This window comes from Actinia tenebrosa, unplaced genomic scaffold, assembly GCF_029948245.1.
Source record: "Actinia tenebrosa isolate PJP-AT-01 unplaced genomic scaffold, QUT_ActTen_1.0 PGA_scaffold8__29_contigs__length_14323225, whole genome shotgun sequence".
Taxonomy (NCBI): domain Eukaryota; kingdom Metazoa; phylum Cnidaria; class Anthozoa; order Actiniaria; family Actiniidae; genus Actinia; species Actinia tenebrosa.
The window spans coordinates 12361921-12382641 of record NW_028292585.1 but is presented as its reverse complement, the minus strand read 5'-3'; the positions used below and the strand labels follow the sequence as shown (position 1 = coordinate 12382641).

The 20721-nt window shown below is 36.1% G+C and overlaps 2 protein-coding genes across 2 annotated transcripts; one reads left to right on the top strand and one right to left on the bottom strand.

Moving 5' to 3' along the window:
• Nucleotides 1-24: 24 nt before the first annotated feature.
• Nucleotides 25-7796, top strand: LOC116299470 (uncharacterized). Its single transcript, XM_031708129.1, has 5 exons — nucleotides 25-309; nucleotides 4702-4792; nucleotides 5221-5416; nucleotides 6032-6144; nucleotides 7184-7796. The coding sequence occupies exons 1-5, from the start codon at nucleotides 191-193 to the stop codon at nucleotides 7775-7777; spliced, it is 1113 nt and encodes a 370-aa protein (XP_031563989.1). The 5' UTR covers nucleotides 25-190; the 3' UTR covers nucleotides 7778-7796.
• Nucleotides 7797-14573: 6777 nt separating this feature from the next.
• Nucleotides 14574-18710, bottom strand: LOC148905198 (uncharacterized). The gene is made up of 2 exons (XM_089024083.1): nucleotides 18145-18710; nucleotides 14574-18063 (listed from the first exon to the last, which is right to left on the bottom strand). Exons 1-2 carry the CDS (start codon nucleotides 18282-18284, stop codon nucleotides 17004-17006), a joined length of 1200 nt encoding a protein of 399 aa, XP_088880209.1. The 5' UTR covers nucleotides 18285-18710; the 3' UTR covers nucleotides 14574-17003.
• Between the last annotated feature and the right edge of the window lie 2011 nt (nucleotides 18711-20721).

The following is a 20721-nucleotide window of genomic DNA, read 5'->3' as shown; positions in this document are numbered from 1 at the left end:
CTTTTACAATAAGTTCCGAAAAAACTCCGAGACATAAAAAGCGCGCGAGTTCATTCAACTTCAACTGAGTAGGACATAAACAATTTTATTCGTCCGAAAAAGATATTCTACAGTATTATAAATCACGACGTAGGACTTTAGGAAAGGAATTGCTGTTTTTTAAAGGTTTTCCGAGCGATAAATTCGAGAAATGAAGGACTCGGTCCAACATGGCGGACATGTACAGGAAGACTCCTTTCAAATGGAAATTGTTTCAACGCATAAACTGAACCATAATTTTAACACTTTGTCGGTTGGGAAGCCGTTTAGGTAAGAGAATCTAGTTTCGTTGCATTATTAAGTCATAGTTGTGTAATAAGCTTAGAAAATTTAGCAATATTCCTCCTACCTAGCTGACTCTTGTTAGCCTCCTATTGGCCGTCCTTGCTATTAGTAACACAAGACTGGCATGTTTCCTTCCAACGGTAATGATGAAAAGGTAAATTATACACCGTGAAAAGATGAAAAAACTTACTGACGTTTCGGACGCTAGTCCTTCGTCGGAGGACTAGCGTCCGAAACGTCAGTAAGTTTTTTCATCTTTTCACGGTGTATAATTTACCTTTTCATCATTATAGTCAGGTGGCTAAGTGCAAAATTTTGGTCAGATCTATACGCAGCGGACAAAAGCACCAAAATTGGCATAAATGTAGATTAGAGTATGGTAATCAATATTAGGACCGGTGCCCATTTCAATCTCTTCAGGATTCCATATTAATTGGATTTTAATTTTCTGAAAAAAGTCAGTTATGGGCTCCCTGTGGTCAATATCTTAAAAATGTGGATTTTGGCCGATATTCTTTTTAAAATTCATATTTTTGATTCCAAATAGCTAGTACTGTTTGCTATTATCATTTCCATTAATAAATATATTTCAAACATCGAATAAATGGTGAGATTTCAAATAAATGCTTATCAAGCTCATACCCAGTCCTCAACTCAGTCATCCAAGATAATAGACAAACAAATACCCATTTTCTTCTAAACGTATGGCGATTTTTACATATTTCCCCATTTTCGATACTTTTAAACTTTCATACCTATAGTTTATGCAATTGAATACTATCTTGTATGATATGTATTGTATCTTCAATTCAAGGGAATGTCAAATAGATATTCCTAGATTATACAAATGCCAAATTTCTATCATTAATGTGTGTTACTCCCATTGCATTGACACTTGCAAAGAGGAGTGCAGTCTAGGCCAGCCTTCACACATTTACATCTGGTACACTGCTACTTGCATGCACACTTTAGTACACCTTTTGCTGTTCATTAACCGCAAAGGAATATTCATTGAAGCGAAGAAGCATTGTCATTAGAGCGAACAGGCATACAATAAGGCGAACGGAGTCTCAATAGTGCGATGGAACTTTCATTAAGAAATTTAGCATTGAATTTGACAATCATGAATATGTTTGCGTGGGTTCATTAACGTTTTCAAACTTTCATTAGCGTTTTGGTGCAGTCAATAAACCACAACACACTTTCAATACAACGTTTTGGACATTTATTTACGCAATACGATATAAGTATATTTTCCACCAGGAATTGTAGGATTTTAACTGTCTTTTCATTTTTTTTACAAGCCGTGAACATGACTTCGTACAAACAAAGCGCCGTTAGGTATAAATATCAAGTCAGTTCTGAGTTTTTTAATCCCTCTTTTTTGGATATTGCAATGGCACAACAAAGAAACCAAATTGCAAATGAAGTCAGATAGCGTCTTGTGAGGGTCTATGAAGATCCACAGAAATGCATAAAATGGTACAACCACATGCAAACATATCGTCCAAGATGTTTAAATAGAGAACACATTCAAGGATAAATTCACTTTTTCGTTTTTGAAAATGTACAATCGTAGAAGCACAATATAGTTATTTTGTATTGCGTAAATAAATGTCCAAAACGTTGTATTGAATAAGTGTTGTGGTTTATTGTCTGCTTCAAAACGCTAATGAAAGTTTGAAAACGTTAATGAACCCACGCAAACATATTCATGATTGTCAAATTCAATGCTAAATTTCTTAATGAAAGTTCAATCGCACTATTGAGACTCCGTTTGCCTTATTGTATGCCTGTTCGCTCTAATGACAATGCTTCTTCGCTTCAATGAATATTCCTTTGCGGTTTATGAACAGCAAATGGTGTAATTCCTGGCAAGCCTTTGACACCTCTGAAATGGTCATTTAAACAGGCGTCCACACGTCGTCAATCTTGTGCTAGCCAATTTGATCAGGAGAAGGAATATCCTGGTTGCTTATGTCACTCGTTGTCCAGATACCTTCCTGGAGGATAACTCTCTTAATATGCTGCAATAGTGCATTCTATAGACAAAACTACAAAACAGATCCATTCTCACATCGTTGATGGAGCTCAAGGGGCTTGACTTATCGTACATGACGACAGTCATTCTTTCAAGCTTATGGAAGTGGGTTGAATTTTTGTCGTTACAAAGTACCCAAGCCTGCATCCCCGCCCTTCAATATATGGGAGTGCCTCCCCGGGTACCCAAGCCTGCTAGGCAGACCGTTTGCCTTTTCCACATAATGCAGATGTAGTGTCGCAGCCGGTAATAGCGTAGAAATGCGTCATTCATTGAACACTGAAGATACCGTCACAACTCTTGTCAGAACTGTGGATACAGATGTCGTGGTGATTCTTGTTGGGAAGTTCCATGACATGAAAGCCGTCAATTCAGACGTGGATATCTGGGTAGCCTTTGGAATGGGAAGAAACTTCAAGTTCTTAGCATTAACAGGATTTGTGCTTCCCTTGGTGTACAGAAGTCGCGCTCCCTCCCTGTTTTCCACGCTATTACCGGCTGCGACACTACGTCTTCATTCTGTGGAAGGCAAACGGTCTGCCTGGCAGGCTTGGGTACCCGGACTTGGGTACTTTGTAACGACAATGTGACACCCACTTTGGAGTTCCTTGCTATACATCTATTTCAGCAGCTGACCTCAGATTCAACCCACTTCCATGAGCTTGAAAGAATGACTGTCGTCATGTACGATAAGTCTAGCCCCTTGAGCTCCATCAACGATGTGAGAATGGATCTGTTTTGTAGACACAACAGAGCAATTGGCAATATTCCTCCTACTCAGGTAAGACAATTGAAAATAATATAATTAGAAACATAACCGTTGTTAATGCCAACGTTTTTGTCTCTAGAATGCACTATTGCAGTATATTAAGAGAGCTTCAGTAAGTTATCCTCCATGCAGGTATCTGGACGAGTGACATAAGCAACCAGGATATTCCTTCTCCTGATCAATTTGCCTGGCTATTTACTAAAGTGTGCATGCAAGTAGCAGTGTACCAGATGTAAATGTGTGAAGGCTGGCCTAGACTGCACTCCTCTTTGCAAGTGTCAATGCAATGGGAGTAACACACATTAATGATAGAAATTTGGCATTTGTATAATCTAGGAATATCTATTTGAGATTCCCTTGAATCAAAGATACAGTACATATCATACAAGATAGTATTCAATTGCATAAACTATAGGTATGAAAGTTTAAAAGTATCGAAAATGGGGAAATATGTAAAAATCGCCATACGTTTAGAAGAAAATGGGTATTTGTTTGTCTATTATCTTGGATGACTGAGTTGAGGACTGGGTATGAGCTTGATAAGCATTTATTTGAAATCTCACCATTTATTCGATGTTTGAAATATATTTATTAATGGAAATGATAATAGCAAACAGTACTAGCTATTTGGAATCAAAAATATGAATTTTAAAAAGAATATCGGCCAAAATCCACATTTTTAAGATATTGACCACAGGGAGCCCATAACTGACTTTTTTCAGAAAATTAAAGTCCAATTAATATGGAATCCTGAAGAGATTGAAATGGGCACCGGTCCTAATATTGATTACCATACTCTAATCTACATTTATGCCAATTTTGGTGCTTTTGTCTGCTATGTATAGATCTGACCACTTAGCCACCTGACTATTACTGTTTCATTAGAAACACCGACGCAGCTCACACTAGTTTTTAGCTAGTTATATCTTTTCCTTCCAACGGTTCGTTTATCAGCTTTGATTTGCGAGTAACGCCTAACGAGTTAAATTCTAATACCCTGTAACGCAGGAATCCCAAACTTTGAATTGAAGTGTATTGTTTTAAATAGTTACGTTGAACATGATTTTTTTCATAAGAAGACGTTAAATACTTAAGTTTTCTTTAATTCTCATTTATTGCATTAATTTTTTCGATTCAGTAGCTTGACTTCATGGGCTTCCTGTGGAGATGATTCTCCCCCTCCCCTCCCCCCTAAAAAAGATCAAAACTAAAAATCAAAACCACCTAATTTATTTTTCATCAAAGAGTAGGGAGCCACTTGACGGTGAACTGGAATTTACAAATTTATTTTCTGAGGGTTGAAAACTGGAGAATCTGGAGAAAAACCTTCCGAAGCATAGGAGGGAACCTACTAACCAGCAGTGAGAGATGATTGATGCATCAGCAGTGCACATCATCAATCCTTCCCACTTCTTGTTATATTTATTTTTATTGATAACCTTAGATCAAAAACTTTAACAAAAAGAAATTACTCATTTTTTCTATTGGAACCATGTTATATGTACAAACATAGCTGTGAAGGAACATCAAAAAAGGGAGTTTCTAATGTTGGTTGTTTTCTTTGCAGATACCCAGATTTTTGTTTAATAACAGGTGGTGATGATGGAACAATCAGAGTCTATACTACTATTAAGGATCTTCAATCACAGAACTTTCAGGTATGATGATGAGGATGAGGATGAAAATGATGATCACAGTGGTGATGTAAATGGATTACACTGTTCAAGATATTGTCATACACATTTGTCTGTACTCTCATTCATGATACTTTGTATGATGGTGATGATGATGATGAAGATGATCTTGATAATGATATTCACAGTGTTGATGTAAATGGATTACACTGTTTAAGATGTTGTCATACACATGTCTGTACTCTCATTCATGATACCTTGTATGATGATGATGATGATAATTATGATGATAATGATGATGACAGTGGTGATGTAAATGGATGATGCTGTTTAAGATATTGTAATGCATATGTATCTGTATATGTATCATACTGCTTGATGATGATGATGATTGTGATAGTGATATTATATTTCGAATATACTTGAAAGTTTCCCGATTTTTATTCCTATAGGAAATTTCTAAACTTGAAAGCAAAGGAGGACCAGTACAATGCCTTCACCTCCACAATGTGACTAAGTTTGGCTCCACAGATCTGATAATTGGTGATTCCAAAGGAATGCTTACAATATTCAGCAATGAACAGATACTGAATCGAAGAGTCTTGTCTCATGGCAGTATAACTGCACTAACTGTTGATGAAGACTTTGGTATGTTAACACAGTAGATTGCAGTTCAGTTATGGATAACATAACCAATTTTATTTGTATTATAGCGTGAAAGGAGATGTGACGTTAATCCCTTCAGGAATATATCCCAAGATCGAATTTGAATTTAACCTAATGCAAAGAGGAATATGTACATGTTATTTCCAGAAAATGTCCCAAAGAGGGGAGAATGGAAAAGTACAAGAAGGATATACTGTTTAGCTCCAGAAATTATTCATACCTCTCCACATACGGAGATTCCCAATGGGTTCATAGGGTATAAGAAGGATATATTGTGGAGGTTTCCAGAAAAACACCTTAGAGAGGAATTGGAATTTTTAAGGGGTAGGGAGGGTCTTAGAAGGGTATATTTTTCATAATATTCATACTATCCTATGGATAAGCTGGATAAGGTTGGATGAGGGTAAATTTTGTATTTCTAGGAAATATCCATGTCTCCTTCACTGGGGGTAGGGAGGGGGGCAATGGCATTTCCAAAGGGTTGGAAGGTCTAAGGGGCTATTCGTTATATTCTGAGCTTGAGTGAAATTATCTGAAAGTATTGTATTTTGACTTTGTTTTTATATCTTTAAGTTAGAAGTTTGATTTGTGTTTTAGCTGGGAACTTAGCTATAGTCGTGGGTGATGATGAAGGTACGGTTACTGCAGTTTCACCCTATGGCAGTCTGTGGAAGCTCAGACTACAGGATGCTTGTAAACAGATGCACAAGGCATGTTTATACCAATTGTAGAAGAATTTGGATGCTGACTTACACTCAGTCATCATAATAAGAGTGTATTACCTTGGTGAATGTTTATGTACACTGTATACATTATTATAAAGAATTCACACACATCTGTACTCAGATTGATGATACTATGTACTGAGACCTTCATATTGATAGTGCTTGTATTAGTGACGCTTTAACCAATTTATATGTGTCAATGGTGATGATGCTGATGATGATATTGATAATGATTTTGATGACAGCTATTCAGATGATGAGGATGATGGTGATCATGATATTGATGATTTTGATGTCAGCTATGGAGATGATGAGGATGATGGTGATGATGATATTGATGATTTTGATAACAGCTATGGAGATGATGAGGATGATGGTGATGATGATATTGATGATTTTGATGACAGCTATTCAGATGATGAGGATGATGGTGATGATGATATTGATGATTTTGATGTCAGCTATTCAGATGATGAGGATGATGGTGATGATGATATTGATGATTTTGATGACAGCTATGGAGATGATGAGGATGATGCTGATCATGATATTGATGATTTTGATGACAGCTATGGAGATGATGAGGATGATGGTGATGATGATATTGATGATTTTGATGACAGCTATGGAGATGATGAGGATGATGCTGATCATGATATTGATGATTTTGATGACAGCTATGGAGATGATGAGGATGATGGTGATGATGATGCATGAATATATGATGCAGATGATGTTGTTGATGATAATATTATATTATGATAATAAGAATGAGAAGAAGAGTGAAAGATGAAGAATGAAAGATGAAGAATGAAAATGAGAATAATATTAATAGCTTTAAATTCAAAATTGATTAAAATATGCAACAGATTTACATCTAAGAGGAAAAAGAAGAGGATACAAAATATGAAATTATGAAAAGTTTTAAACAAGTATATTGTACATATAAGAACCTTGCAAGCCTTTGCCTTGATATTGATGACAGCGATTGCTAAATGTTTTTCTTGGTTTTTCATATTTTTAGCAATTGGGATTGTCCACTTCAGTCAAGTGCATGTTATCTGTGCGACTACCAACAAGCAGTGGAGCACCTGCTAACTACCTCCTTGTAGCAGATAACTGCAAAAACCTCTTCATTTTACAAAATGGAATGGTTGTCTTCAAACTACAGGTAACATCTGTTGTGACTGCTATGTCTCCTGGATATTTCATTCCTATCATTCCCCAGCTCTTTTCACCTTCTCAATCTTTTGGGAGTCCTTGGCAACAGAGCATCACATCCAGCCGACAGCCTCAGGTAGCCATAGCAACTGAAGGAGGAAGTATATACATATTGAGTAATTTTCAGCTGCAACCTTATGCTAGTGTTCAGTTGCCGGTGACCCATTTGGCTACCTTTCCAGGTGATGGGCATGCAAATGGCACTGATTTCTTGCTGTGTGCTGGACATTTTAATGCTTTGATGGTGTTTCAACAGCAGGAACTTGTTAAAAAACTTGATACAAAGGAATGGCTTCATTCTGTTTTGTGCACCAACATCAATAATGAGAAAGAAATAGTACTTGGGATGATGGACAATACTGTTATGACTTATAAAGTTGCATTACCATCTTATTGAATAAAGAACACTCACTTCACACTATTATTGTAAAAATGACAATATAATAACTTCAAGAATATACTTGAACTTCAATAAAATTTGTTCAAGTTAAATAAGACGAATGGATGGGTGAATGTACGATGGGTGAAGCTTGGTTTATAATATGAATAATAACAATCGTAATCATTATTGTTATCATTATTATAATAATTATTAATATTATTGTAATTATTATTAATAATAATAATATTATTATAATTTACGTGCACATATAAAAAAACAAATCGATAAAGCCTATTTCATAAAAAAAAATTGTTAATATTAAAAAATAATAAAAATAGTTTTATATTTTATAGATATATTTTTATTGTAGGATATATTATAAATAATAAAAATCAAAAAATATTATTAGATAAAATAATATTAATATAATAAAATATAAAATTAATCATAAAAACTATAACTGTAGGAACTTAACAAATTATGAAATACAGTAACTGAAAATTATGCAATATTCTAATAATTTAATAAATAGTCTAAAAACAAATATAAAACTATATTATAAAATCTAATGAAATATTGTAAATATTATATTATAAGTGTTATAAGCAACGATAGTAAAATACAATGAATATGTAATAAATAATTTGATAAAAAATAACATAATTGATTTAATTGATTTGAGCCTCAAAATTGCATATAAGTGAAATATGCAACCCTGGAAATGAACCGTACAAAAGATATATTGTTCCTGCTCACGAACAGCAATTTACAAAACGAGAACTATGAATTTTTTTGCGACGTTCTCTTTAATAAGATCTTTAAAATTTCCTGCATTTTCTGTTACATGTTATTTAATACCATTTCCAATCTATTTTATCTTTATTTTTGATTTTTTTCCCTATGAGTTATAAGTGTTTCTTCATATTGGTTCCGGAAGCGATGAATATTTGCTTCTGAGAACCAAAGCTTTAATTGTGCTTTATGATTTTCTTGTTTGCGACTTATACATAATTAAATATTTTCATAGCTCGTTGTGGTTTGACGTAAACGTAATTTTTCTTTGGATTGTGGCTTTCCCCCTTAGGAAAATAAACGTCCTAAGTTTTACATTTTTAGTCTAAAGCACTTAAAAAATATCAAAAATTAATTGCCAACATAACTTTCGTTAGTTGTTAATCGTTATGAGACCATCGGCTATAAAAGAAATTAAAGCTTATACTTGGATTTCTGACAGATTATTTCGTTGAGATAATCTCAAATTGTCGATTTTCGCCGTATGCTTTATCATCACACGTTCAACCTCTGTATCTGATTCACGCTGGGAATAAGCTTGCTAATCTTTCTGTGCTGAAAAATAACAACTAGTTTCTTTATTTCTGCACCTGAGAGGATTTTCTTTCTCTTTTCTTGATTTTAAAATGTGCTATTTCGTGCAGGAGTTGGTTTTTCGCTTCAATAATCAGTAATTGCGACAGTTTAAGTCTACTTGCATTTAGTCGACGCTCAATTGCAGGACTAACATCCCACAGAGTCTAGTACATTCATCAACACTAGTCTTATTGTGCTATGGACCATCTATCGGTGCTTGGCAGTGCATGGCTGTAATTGGATGGCCCGAGGCCCTGGTGCTATGCGGTCGTGGACCTTTCTAGTTTCACATGTGATTATAGCGATATGCAGCCAGATGGTAAAGCATCGCACATCAACATCAGACCACCTTGTCGAGAATACTAAACAGACATGGCCTTGAAATGGGTTTATATGGTCTAGGAATGTCTTGCAAGTGCAAGGTATTGGTGTTTTTTATTTATCAGTTTGTTCTTATATCCTTTCTTATTTTATTCCCATTCTGTTTGCCGCGCCCTTACTAGACAGCATCAAATACCACCTGAATGAGATCAAGGATGCTCAAGAAAAGTAAATATATTATTTAATCATTCGAGGTCTTCCGACATAAGCATGCATTGATTTCTCTTATTGCAGCTTTACAAAATTTGTTTCGACTATTTTTTTTTCTTCTGTCGGTGAAAAAGTGAATTTGTTGCATTCAATCGTTGAGTAAATATGATATATTGAACTCGAAACTTTTCGACTAAGAACATAAAATGCTATAACAACGTCTCGCGATTCCTCTGAAATGCTTTTTTTTAAATTTAAGATCAAATCCTGCATTGAGACATTCCATTTTTTATCATTTCTTTCTTCAGATACTTAATTAGCATCTGACACTTGTTATTCAAACGCATGCAAAGCTATTCGAGACATTTTCAAGAAAATTATTGATAATATTAATGCTGTGTAACTCCATCACTATTTTGGAAAATTGATGAAAATGTTTTATTAACTCTGTACTTACGCGAAAGCGATTCCCTAGGAATTCCAATTGTTTAATCAGTCTATTAATTTTCTAGTATTTTTCTGTACTGCTAAGTGCAATACTTGTCAAGTGCTGGTACCGATACTGATGCGATTTGTAGGATAAAAAAATACAGGATTTTCGTTTTTACCAAAGCATGAGTGATCTAGATCGGTATCATGTGAAGACGTTAAACAAAGCCTACGAAAGTAATGAATAATTGAAGTTCATTGTTCTCATACATACAAGGTCGAATGTTAAACCATTGACATACATTGATATTTATTTTGTTAGTCTATAATGCATCGCTGAATTTTTTGGTAAACTCAGACGGGCTTGGCCAGTCACTGTAGAAGGGGGAAATCCTAGAATTATGCCAGGAAACAAAAGACATTTCTTCAATCGCCCTTCCTTATAATGATGGTCATTACCACATGAAATTTTTTTTGTCAGGTCTCCTTAGCAACTGCTATTCTTTTAGTCAGTGAAATTGAAACTTGTCACAGTTAAAACGGCGTGTTCAAGCAGTCCCTCCTAGGTTTCCGGAATTAATTAGTTTCATCATTCAGATATTCGTATTCTTTCTGAGAATACGAAGACTCAGAATTCAAAATAATAGCCGATTCAAAACTAGGGAATAAGCTTGAGCCGTTTTGACTGTAGTTATTTTTTCTTAGTTTATAGCCGTGCTAGGCATACATGTTGTTTGACACGTGGAAACAAGTAGAAGTCAAGAGGCCCCAGCTTCATTATTTTCTTGTAGACATAATTTTCCGTGCCATTCTGTTGTGTTTATCACCCATACTCTAGTCGCTCGATTGACAGTGACGTTTAATTGTTTTACCTCAGTTATCATCATATGTGTACTGCAGTTGCTCGCACGTCTCTTCAAACCTTCGATACTCTGATCTGATGTAAAAATGCTGCATCTGTCTATTACCTGTGCTATTGTCTTGGCTTTTGATTTGCTCTTGTACTTTCTCTTAAGATTCAGGAATGACTGGTTTTGAGCACGATGGTCGTATACCAGCGTATCACTGAGCTGTATCAGTCATAGTCGTGCTGCTCTGTTAACATGTATAGAAAATACGTGCGCAATTACATTTTTTGACCCCTCCCCCCCAAAAAAAATCAGATCGGAAAAACGTCGCGCGCTGCGTTGCGATTGGTTCAAGAAATTCCATATCGTTACCGTGCCATTTTGGCTTGCGAAAACCAAATACCCGGGGCTATATATGGTGCTGATATAAGTTTTTGTTTCTTTTTTCAGTTCTGTACCGATTTATGAATGAAAATTGTCACATTGTGTAGAAGAAGGGCAAGTTGGCTACGCATGCACAATGCCGTACAGCCCAACAGGTGTGTATGTGTAAACTGTGATTTACTGGTAACCCTGTGCCCTATCAATCAATAGGTTGTTCTTGTGTCTATTAGCAATTACAAGGATGTGGTAAAAACTGGGTCGGGTTGGAATTGCAGTGTATTATGGGACTTTAGGGGACAAAAGAGACGACATCTTGGAAATACGTCCGTAGTTCCACTATGCACTTAAATGTCGATGCCAGCCAGTTTTTTCCTCAACCTCGGAATGGCTAATTGTAGGCATCTGATTTGAGAGATCGCCGACAGCCAATTTGAATGACAGAAGCAAGTAAGCTTGGCACGTTCCACCAACGTCTGGTGGCCCCACGCACCTCTGGTGGCCCCTGTCCCACTTTCTCCGCGGCAATACAACCTGTGATTACGAAACTTGGCAGGGATGTAGTCACGTGCCCTGTCAGTCACCCCAACGATTTTGGGTGTATGACGTCACATATCACGTGACTTGCTAAGATAACATTATCGCCAGTTTTTGAAATAAACCTTTTTTGACGTTATTGCACTACCAAAGCCTTTGTATGCCAACGCTGATGGTAACCAACCCCCCTGGCAGCGTGACGTCACAGGTCATGTGACCTATGAGTAGCGTTTTATGGCTAAACCATGACGATAAAACGTCCATAAAACTACTTACAAAGACACAAGATAGAAATCGAACATTTCCCATGCCGTATTCTTACACACCTGTGGTGACCCCATCGTGCCAAACGTCTGGTGGCCCCACGTCTAGTGGCCCCACTCACCTCTGGTGGCCCCTGTCCCATTTTCTTCGCGGCAATACAACCTGTGATTACGAAACTTGGCAGGGATGTAGTCACGTGCCCTGTCAGTCACCCCAACGATTTTGGGTGTATGACGTCACATATCACGTGACTTGCTAAGATAACATTATCGTCAGTTTTTGAAATAAACCTTTTTTTGACGTTATTGCACTACCAAAGCCTTTGTATGCCAACGCTGATGGTAACCAACCCCCCTGGCAGCGTGACGTCACAGGTCATGTGACCTATGAGTAGCGTTTTATGGCTAAACCATGACGATAATCCGTCCATAAAACTACTTACAAAGACACAAGATAGAAATCGAACATTTCCCATGCCGTATTCTTACACACCTGTGGTGACCCCATCGTGCCAAACGTCTGGTGGCCCCACGTCTAGTGGCCCCACTCACCTCTGGTGGCCCCTGTCCCATTTTCTTCGCGGCAATACAACCTGTGATTACGAAACTTGGCAGGGATGTAGTCACGTGCCCTGTCAGTCACCCCAACGATTTTGGGTGTATGACGTCACATATCACGTGACTTGCTAAGATAACATTATCGCCAGTTTTTGAAATAAACCTTTTTTTGATGTTATTGCACTGAAGTGTTTTGGTACATTAAAAAACTCGTAAGCTTAAAAAAATTATATACAAATGTTATAATAAGGGGATTTCGTTGGAAAATCCCCGGTAAGGATTTCTTTAGCTTTCCATATGCATAAAAAGGTAAATGTAAAGCGTCCTTATTTTACGTCGGTCGTAATGGTCATTGACTAATTAACTTGCTGAGGGCGATGGTGCGTTCATTTCGCTCCTTCTTTCCATCAGTGCTCCGTTTTAAGGGTATTTAAGGCTAATTAAAGCTACACGGAAAGGAAAGAAGTCGAAACAAGGATGTGTGGTCACTGAATGGAAGTCGAGTCAAACCTCTTGCAAAGAAGACCGCGCACTAACCAGCAGGGGCAGCGGAAGCTGAAAATTTTTGGGGAGGAGGGGGGGCACTGAAATATTATATTTAACGCTATGTGATAATCACCGCAGTTTTGATTGACTGAGAACCACGAAATAATAATAATAAGTTTCAAAGTTTCAAGTTTCAAGTTTATTTTTACGAAATAATGACTATATATACACAATTTATCACCCTCCCGCATAATAATAATAATAATAGTAATAATAATAATAATGTAAACTTTATTATGTTTTCCAAATTCCATCGTAAATCTCGCTATATATAGGCAATTTACGATTAGCTTCTTGAAACTTTTACATTTAAGTACATGAAAGATACTAAAAAAACATTAATCATACTTTTTTTTTCACATTTAGTTGTAACGCCAAAGTTAAAACTTCATCAATTCAGGGTTATCCCAGATTTTGTTTCTACAGCAAAATATATAATAGGTTGTTCGAATAGCAATGTTCATAATTTTCCTTATTACATATTTACGTTAGTTTTTGTCGAAACCTACATTTTCTAACATTTCAATAAATGTTGCACAATCATTAGAAAATACTCCGAGGGAACTTATTGAAAGATTAACAAACTTTACATGGCTATAATCACTATTTAAATCACTAATAAGCTTTTTATGTTTTCCTTCTCACGATCAGCATTATTCTTAAGGCCGTTTGATTCAAAGCCAACAGTAAGTTCCAATATATAGAGTGTACTAGATGTTTTTAAAATCAAGTCAGGGCGATAACTATCGCCAGTTATAATTGAAGGACTGTGATAATTATCAAGGTCAGCATAGAGAGTAGAATTGTCAATGGTTTTGAATGATGAGGCGATAAAGTTGAGGACAGAATTATGGCGCCAGGTGAAGCGATCGAGATAGTGTTGACATCCACTTACTATATGTAAAAGAGATTCGGATGAAAGACAAAATGAACAATCTGGTGATTGCGAGATAATAATAATAATAATAATAATAATAATAATAATAATAATAATAATAATAATAATAATAGTAATAAGGGGAAGGGGGTAGGATTCTAAAATTGATATTTCAGTTTCACGATCGAGTATCCGTAAATAAAGTTTACCAAATCACGATTTTTCATAGGATAAAAAATCGCGTTTCATGATGGGAAATTACATGGTTACTATAGCAGTATATAACGGAATCATTGGAAAAAATTGCCCATACATTTGGAATATTTGCTCTTTTCGGTCTTTTTCCTCTCTTTCCAAAGCAAAAGGTTGTTCTTAAAAGTAAAGTTATATAGCACAAGTAAACTGCGTGACAAAACATCCTAAATGACCCGTAAATCTTCTGTTCTTTCGCTAACTAGTTGTAAGCGTGTTTTCATATCAAACTTATTCCATACATTTATGAACATTTGCTCTTTTTAGCGCCTAGGCCTACGCGGACACATTTTAATGTACTGCGCATGCGAATCAATCCCATATATGGATTTTCAAAATGGCGGACACGACTCGTGTAAAACGTGAGTCAAAATTTCCAGTGAGGTATATGCAGGAATTTTCCTCGGATTTTGCTTCAAAGCAAAGAAAATCGTCAAAGAAAGACAATAATCTTTATGACGTGGTAGTAACTGAGGTAGATAAGTCAAAGAAGCGAATAAAAATCCACTATGTTGGGTATAGTACAAAGTATGACGAGTGAAAATCTTTTGGAGATGGAGCAAGCTTTCCCTTTGTTCGTCATGAAAAGCTGAATATACCTTCCGCAGATTCAATTGGAGATAGACAAGAAATATTCCATGGACAATTATATCGGGAAATCAAGAGAAAATTGTTTTCTGGTCGAAGGGATGATCCAGCTGTACGCATAGAGCTTAGGGTTGAGCCAGATGTGTTTGAAGGAGCACTTGCCACAGTAGTAAGAGGTATTAAAGAAAGACAAAAGACTATTTACGGGCTACCATCCAACAGACTCATTGACAATTTCCTTGATAAAAAGTGGGATGAGCGCATTTTTAATGGTAATGGAGACTTTGCCTTTGTAATTAAAGGAACAGTTCGCTACTGGCTTTCAAAATCTAATCCTATAGTAGAATATAAGTTAATTGGAGATCAATATGTGAAGTCTGAGATTGAAGAAAGAAATTTTATTGTATTTACATTTGTTCGTGGTTATGGAAATCGTTACAATTACAGTACATTTAGTTCATAATACTAGAAATAACTTGAGAAAAAATATTTGATGAAACATAATTACATAATTATAGATAAGAATTAACAACAATGGAATAAGTAAAAATACATTTCTTTGCCAATAATTAATAATTTTGGTATTAGATTATGCTTAATATATACATATTTTTTTAGAGGCAATATAATAGTCTGAAGAAGCAATATTTTTTACTGTTGTTTTGATTGCAATATAGCTCTACATTGATGTTTTGATTTATATTAATGAAGATTCAGAACATCATTTTTGATACAAGGTATGTTTAAATATCTAGCACATTAACTGTTGTGTTAGAATGTTGATCATCACAGTGAATACCCTATACCCAGTGAATAACCTATTAAAAACTTTATTGTGCAATTAGGCATTTTTTTGTCCATACATTATTTACTCTCTCAAGATGTGCACAACAAGTTTGAAAGCCACAGTTTGCACATTTCTCAGTGCAAGTCTTAATATTATGGCAGCTTTTTGAGCAGTTTTTACATTGATATGTGGCTTTAACTCTCTCACAGCCTTCTGCTTCAAGGAAGTGAATTCTGTTTTTCTTTAAAAAGAGTTGTTTCAAAGCAGAAATACCTCTACGATTGGTAGATCTAAAATAATTTTTCGATGCATTGTCATTAAATTTTTCCATCCCTTGTTGTGTAAAATATGCGAGATTCTTGTACAGTGATAGGAACTCAGGAACATGGGCATACAGCGCATGCATATAGGGTGTCACATCTTTTGCCTGATACAAAGAGAGAAATAAGGAGAAGAAATTTCTGATTTTGCATTTCAAATTGATAATGCTTTCCTCAGATGAAAATGTAAGTTTGAGGTCCCCTATGATTTCTATGAAATCAATCCAGAGTTTTTCAAGATCATTACATTTGTCATAAAATGGAAGAAGTGTAGAAAAGTTAATATGCTGAAATAAAATAAGTTTTTCAGGGCCAGTTAGATCTCTATATTCTAATTTTTTAGTATCTTTGTTGATTTTCCATGAAAATGATATTCCAGTGTTGTTTAGAAAGGTTTCATAGCCTGTCATGTGCTTGTACTTATCCCTTTGAAATCCATTTGGAAATTTTTTTAGCTTGTCAACTGCATCCTGCCTTCTGAGTTCTCTAATCAGTAGCTCAATTAAATTATCTGATATTCTTAGAATAAATGTAAGTTATCAATCATTACATGATCAATAGGAATAAAAGGGAAGAGAGGAACAGCTTTACAATTAAATTTTTTAGACTTGGCATGATTAGATATTTCATCAAGGGATCTTGCTCCTTGCTTTGAATCACTAATTGACCATGTTTTAGTAGTATCATGCCTTTCCATTCTTGGGCACTTGCACCATATGCATATGCATGATCTTGGTTTGCCTTTCCCAACCCACAAACTAAAGCTAAAAATTTCCAATCCCCACCCAGAAAATATTCTATGTTATATGTTATATTATTGACAGTAATTTCTTTTAATTTAGACATTTCATTCGTAAGATCAGAAAGGGATATTCTTAAGTTATCATAATCTTCTTGTATTTTTATGACTGCTAGTATATAATTACCTTTCTCTCCCATAGCAATATCTTTTTCGTTTAAAATTGTATAAGTAATGTTTTCATTTTTAAAGTCCTTCCAACATTAGTCCCATCACCACTGATTTTGACCTGTATGGTATTTCCTTCCAGCAGTTCTCCCTGTTTCTGTAGCCTTTGTATTTGCTCTTCTAAACTCTTAGCAAATTCAATCTGAATACCTTCAGCATCACCAGGGGCTGGCCTCACTTCCCATTGACCATTTAATGCTTGCATCCTCTTTACCATTTTATATTGACATGAAATTTCCTTGGATTTTTGAGCAAGTTCATTCCATGCTTCATTGGAAAGATTGAATTTGTCTTTGATATATAACCAGGTATTCAGTTCATTGATGTCATCACTAGTCAATTCTTTTGTTGGGGCGTTAGTAAAATCTATATCTTGTTCGTTAGCTAGCTCAAAAGTCTCAAACATTCCGGTATCAGGATTAAAAACTTCAACTTTCGTAGCCATAAAATTATAAAGGCCAAGAAAGGATAGTGTTGTCTTGCATTGTTCTTTCAAACTAGATCTTATTCTTGTCCTTTGCTGTGGGGAGTATTCATTAAAAGTTTTATTTTTTTCTGGACCTCTCACTTTGTTTTGTTTTCTGGCAACTTTTAGCGCTATTGCTCTGAATTGTTTCTTATAATAGTTCCTTTGTTTTTCTGTTCTTTTTAAGGCGTCCGTGAGTTTTTCTTCGTGTAGTTTTTTAACCTTTTCTTGGACTAATGATTCTTCAAGTTTTCTTTTTGTTTTCCTTAATTCTCTATTTTCCTCTTTAAGTTTTCCAACATCTAACTCGTTGTAATATATTTTGAACCGATAGGTCTTTCCATTTTTCCACGAGTCTAAAATTTTCTTTGCCAACCTGCCACCGCCTTTTAACCGTGCTGCTTTAACTTTTGCTTGTAAATTGTAAATTTGAGTTTTGATCGCACTGATAATTCTGTTGTTGACGGTGATCCCTTTAAGACCCGATTCGTCCAGAACCTTTTCAACAATAGTCTTCAATGCCGACTCATAGCTTTCTCCACCATCGCGTTGTATTTTTTTCGACAATGTATAAATCAGAAAGCTGAAATTGTAAAATTAGGAAACATAATTAAAACTATAGTATTCCCGCGCATTTCCAGAAATCAATTCCAACGCTACTTACTTATTGATTTCGTGGAAAAAATGAGGAAATTCTGCTCCTTTCGAACCTCCTTCGGAAGATTGCTCTCCAAGTGCTTCGACAGTAGGGGCAGCGAAGAGAATCAGTACGAGAGAGGCAAGAAGTATAACATTCGAATTCATTTTGACCGCGTAAAATCCTTACGAATGTGGGTCTGTTTTACATCAAAATGCGGGTTTTTCCATATACTAATCAATTCAGCTGCTACCTTTTTGATTTGTTGATTTTGGAGCTATTTATAGGGGTTTTTGTGCACGTACGTGTGCTGAAATATGAGGAAAGCCATACAAACATTGACCTCACCGATGATCAAAAATTCCAAATTGACCGGGGTAAAAAATAATCTACGAGATCCAGAAAACTAAAAACATTGAAAGGAGATGTTATTCTATCGTTTTCCGTTGCTACCTTTTTCATATTGTTAGAAGAGATGAATATATCCAACAAAATGTACAAAAAAATGTTCAAAATTGCGTGTTTGACCGTGATTTAGGAGGGGGCGTGAGCGTCAGTTTCCTTTTGTTGACCTTTTGTTAAGCGTAAGTTTCATATGCGAGGCTACGAAACCTAAGAAACCATAAGAGGCGAATGTATAGGCCAACAGATAGTATGAGTTTATAAAATCAGCAAAAATACGGTTCTAAATTTTAACAAATTCCTATGAATTATATCAAAATGTTCAGTTTTTTGACAGGTTCTGTTTTATTTCAAGGAGAGACGATTTTCTAGCTTGACCCCGGTTATGTCATGCATTTTCTCTTGTAAAATACATCCAATAGCGTAAATTCAACTCAAAAAGTACAGTGTTTTTTTCCAATAGAATTCAATCTAAACCATATAATACAGTCCGAGAATAGTTGAATTAACTGAATCCACTTCTGTTTTTTGCCTAGATGGTCATTATTTTGAGAAAAGATCCAAAAACCGTGTTTTTGAGACATGATTATGTATGGGCTCACATGAGGGGGGTGAGCTTGAAATCGTAGCTGACCAAATGTTAACAGATTTTTTCTGATGATACGGCATGAGAAATGTTCAATTTCTATCTTGTGTCTTTGTAAGTAGTTTTATGGACGGATTATCGTCATGGTTTAGCCATAAAACGCTACTCATAGGTCACATGACCTGTGACGTCACGCTGCCAGGGGGGTTGGTTACCATCAGCGTTGGCATACAAAGGCTTTGGTAGTGCAATAACGTCAAAAAAAGGTTTATTTCAAAAACTGACGATAATGTTATCTTAGCAAGTCACGTGATATGTGACGTCATACACCCAAAATCGTTGGGGTGACTGACAGGGCACGTGACTACATCCCTGCCAAGTTTCGTAATCACAGGTTGTATTGCCGCGGAGAAAGTGGGACAGGGGCCACCAGAGGTGAGTGGGGCCACTAGACGTGGGGCCACCAGACGTTTGGCACGATGGGGTCACCACAGGTGTGTAAGAATACGGCATGGGAAATGTTCGATTTCTATCGTATGTCTTTGTAAGTAGTTTTATGGCCTTTTTATCGTCATGGTTTAGCCATAAAACGCTACTTATAGGTCACGTGACCTGTGACGTCACGCTGCCAGGGGGGTTGGTTACCATCGGCGTTAGCATACAAAGACTTTGGTAGTGCAATAACGTCAAAAAAGGTTTATTTCAAAAACTGGCGATAATGTTATCTTAGCAAGTCACGTGATATGTGACGTCATACACCCAAAATCGTTGGGGTGACTGACAGGGCACGTGACTACATCCCTGCCAAGTTTCGTAATCACAGGTTGTATTGCCGCGGAGAAAGTGGGACAGGGGCCACCAGAGGTGTGGGGCCACCAGACGTTGGTGGAACGTGCCAACCCCTTCTCGACAGAAGCGTCGAAATAAATAAAATGTCATATTCATGTTACTATGACGTTACAACAGCTTGTTTATAAGAAAGATGAATTGATAGTTCTGCTCATTGTCTGGCTTTATAAATCGGTGTTTATACTACGATATATAGGGTATATGGTGGCTGTTCTACCATGATTACTTTCAGGTTTCGTCATAATAAAATAAAAGGACAATAGCGTAGCGCAACCGTGACGTCATAAAAACGAAGACAAAGGCGAAATTTGGACAAACAAACTTACAAGTTTACTTTCAGCAGATGATTTTCACAGCCGATCGCAGTTGATCTTAGTTTACATGGGTTATTATTGTAACTTTAAGTGAAAATAATAAAATCGGTTCGTATAATCCTCGTAGCGGTTAAACAGAATGCAATGTTTGTCCGAATCTTTAAGCTATTCTTAGAATCAGTGCGCTGCGCTGATTGGCTCACCAAATAGTTTCCGCTACATTCTGTTCTTTCCTTATACATGGCTGCCTTCACGTGATTGAACTTGTTTGAAGGGTTTTGCTATTTAGAATGCCATGCGAAATGAGATCGTTATCAGTCTTTGTTCGACCGACGGAAGGCAAAATCTAAAGATAAGGAAAATGACGTCAAGTTTCTGGTAACGGTTGATATGACGTCATGCCTATCACTAATTTCCGTTCCTGTTGTTTTATGACGGAAGAATGGAGAAAAT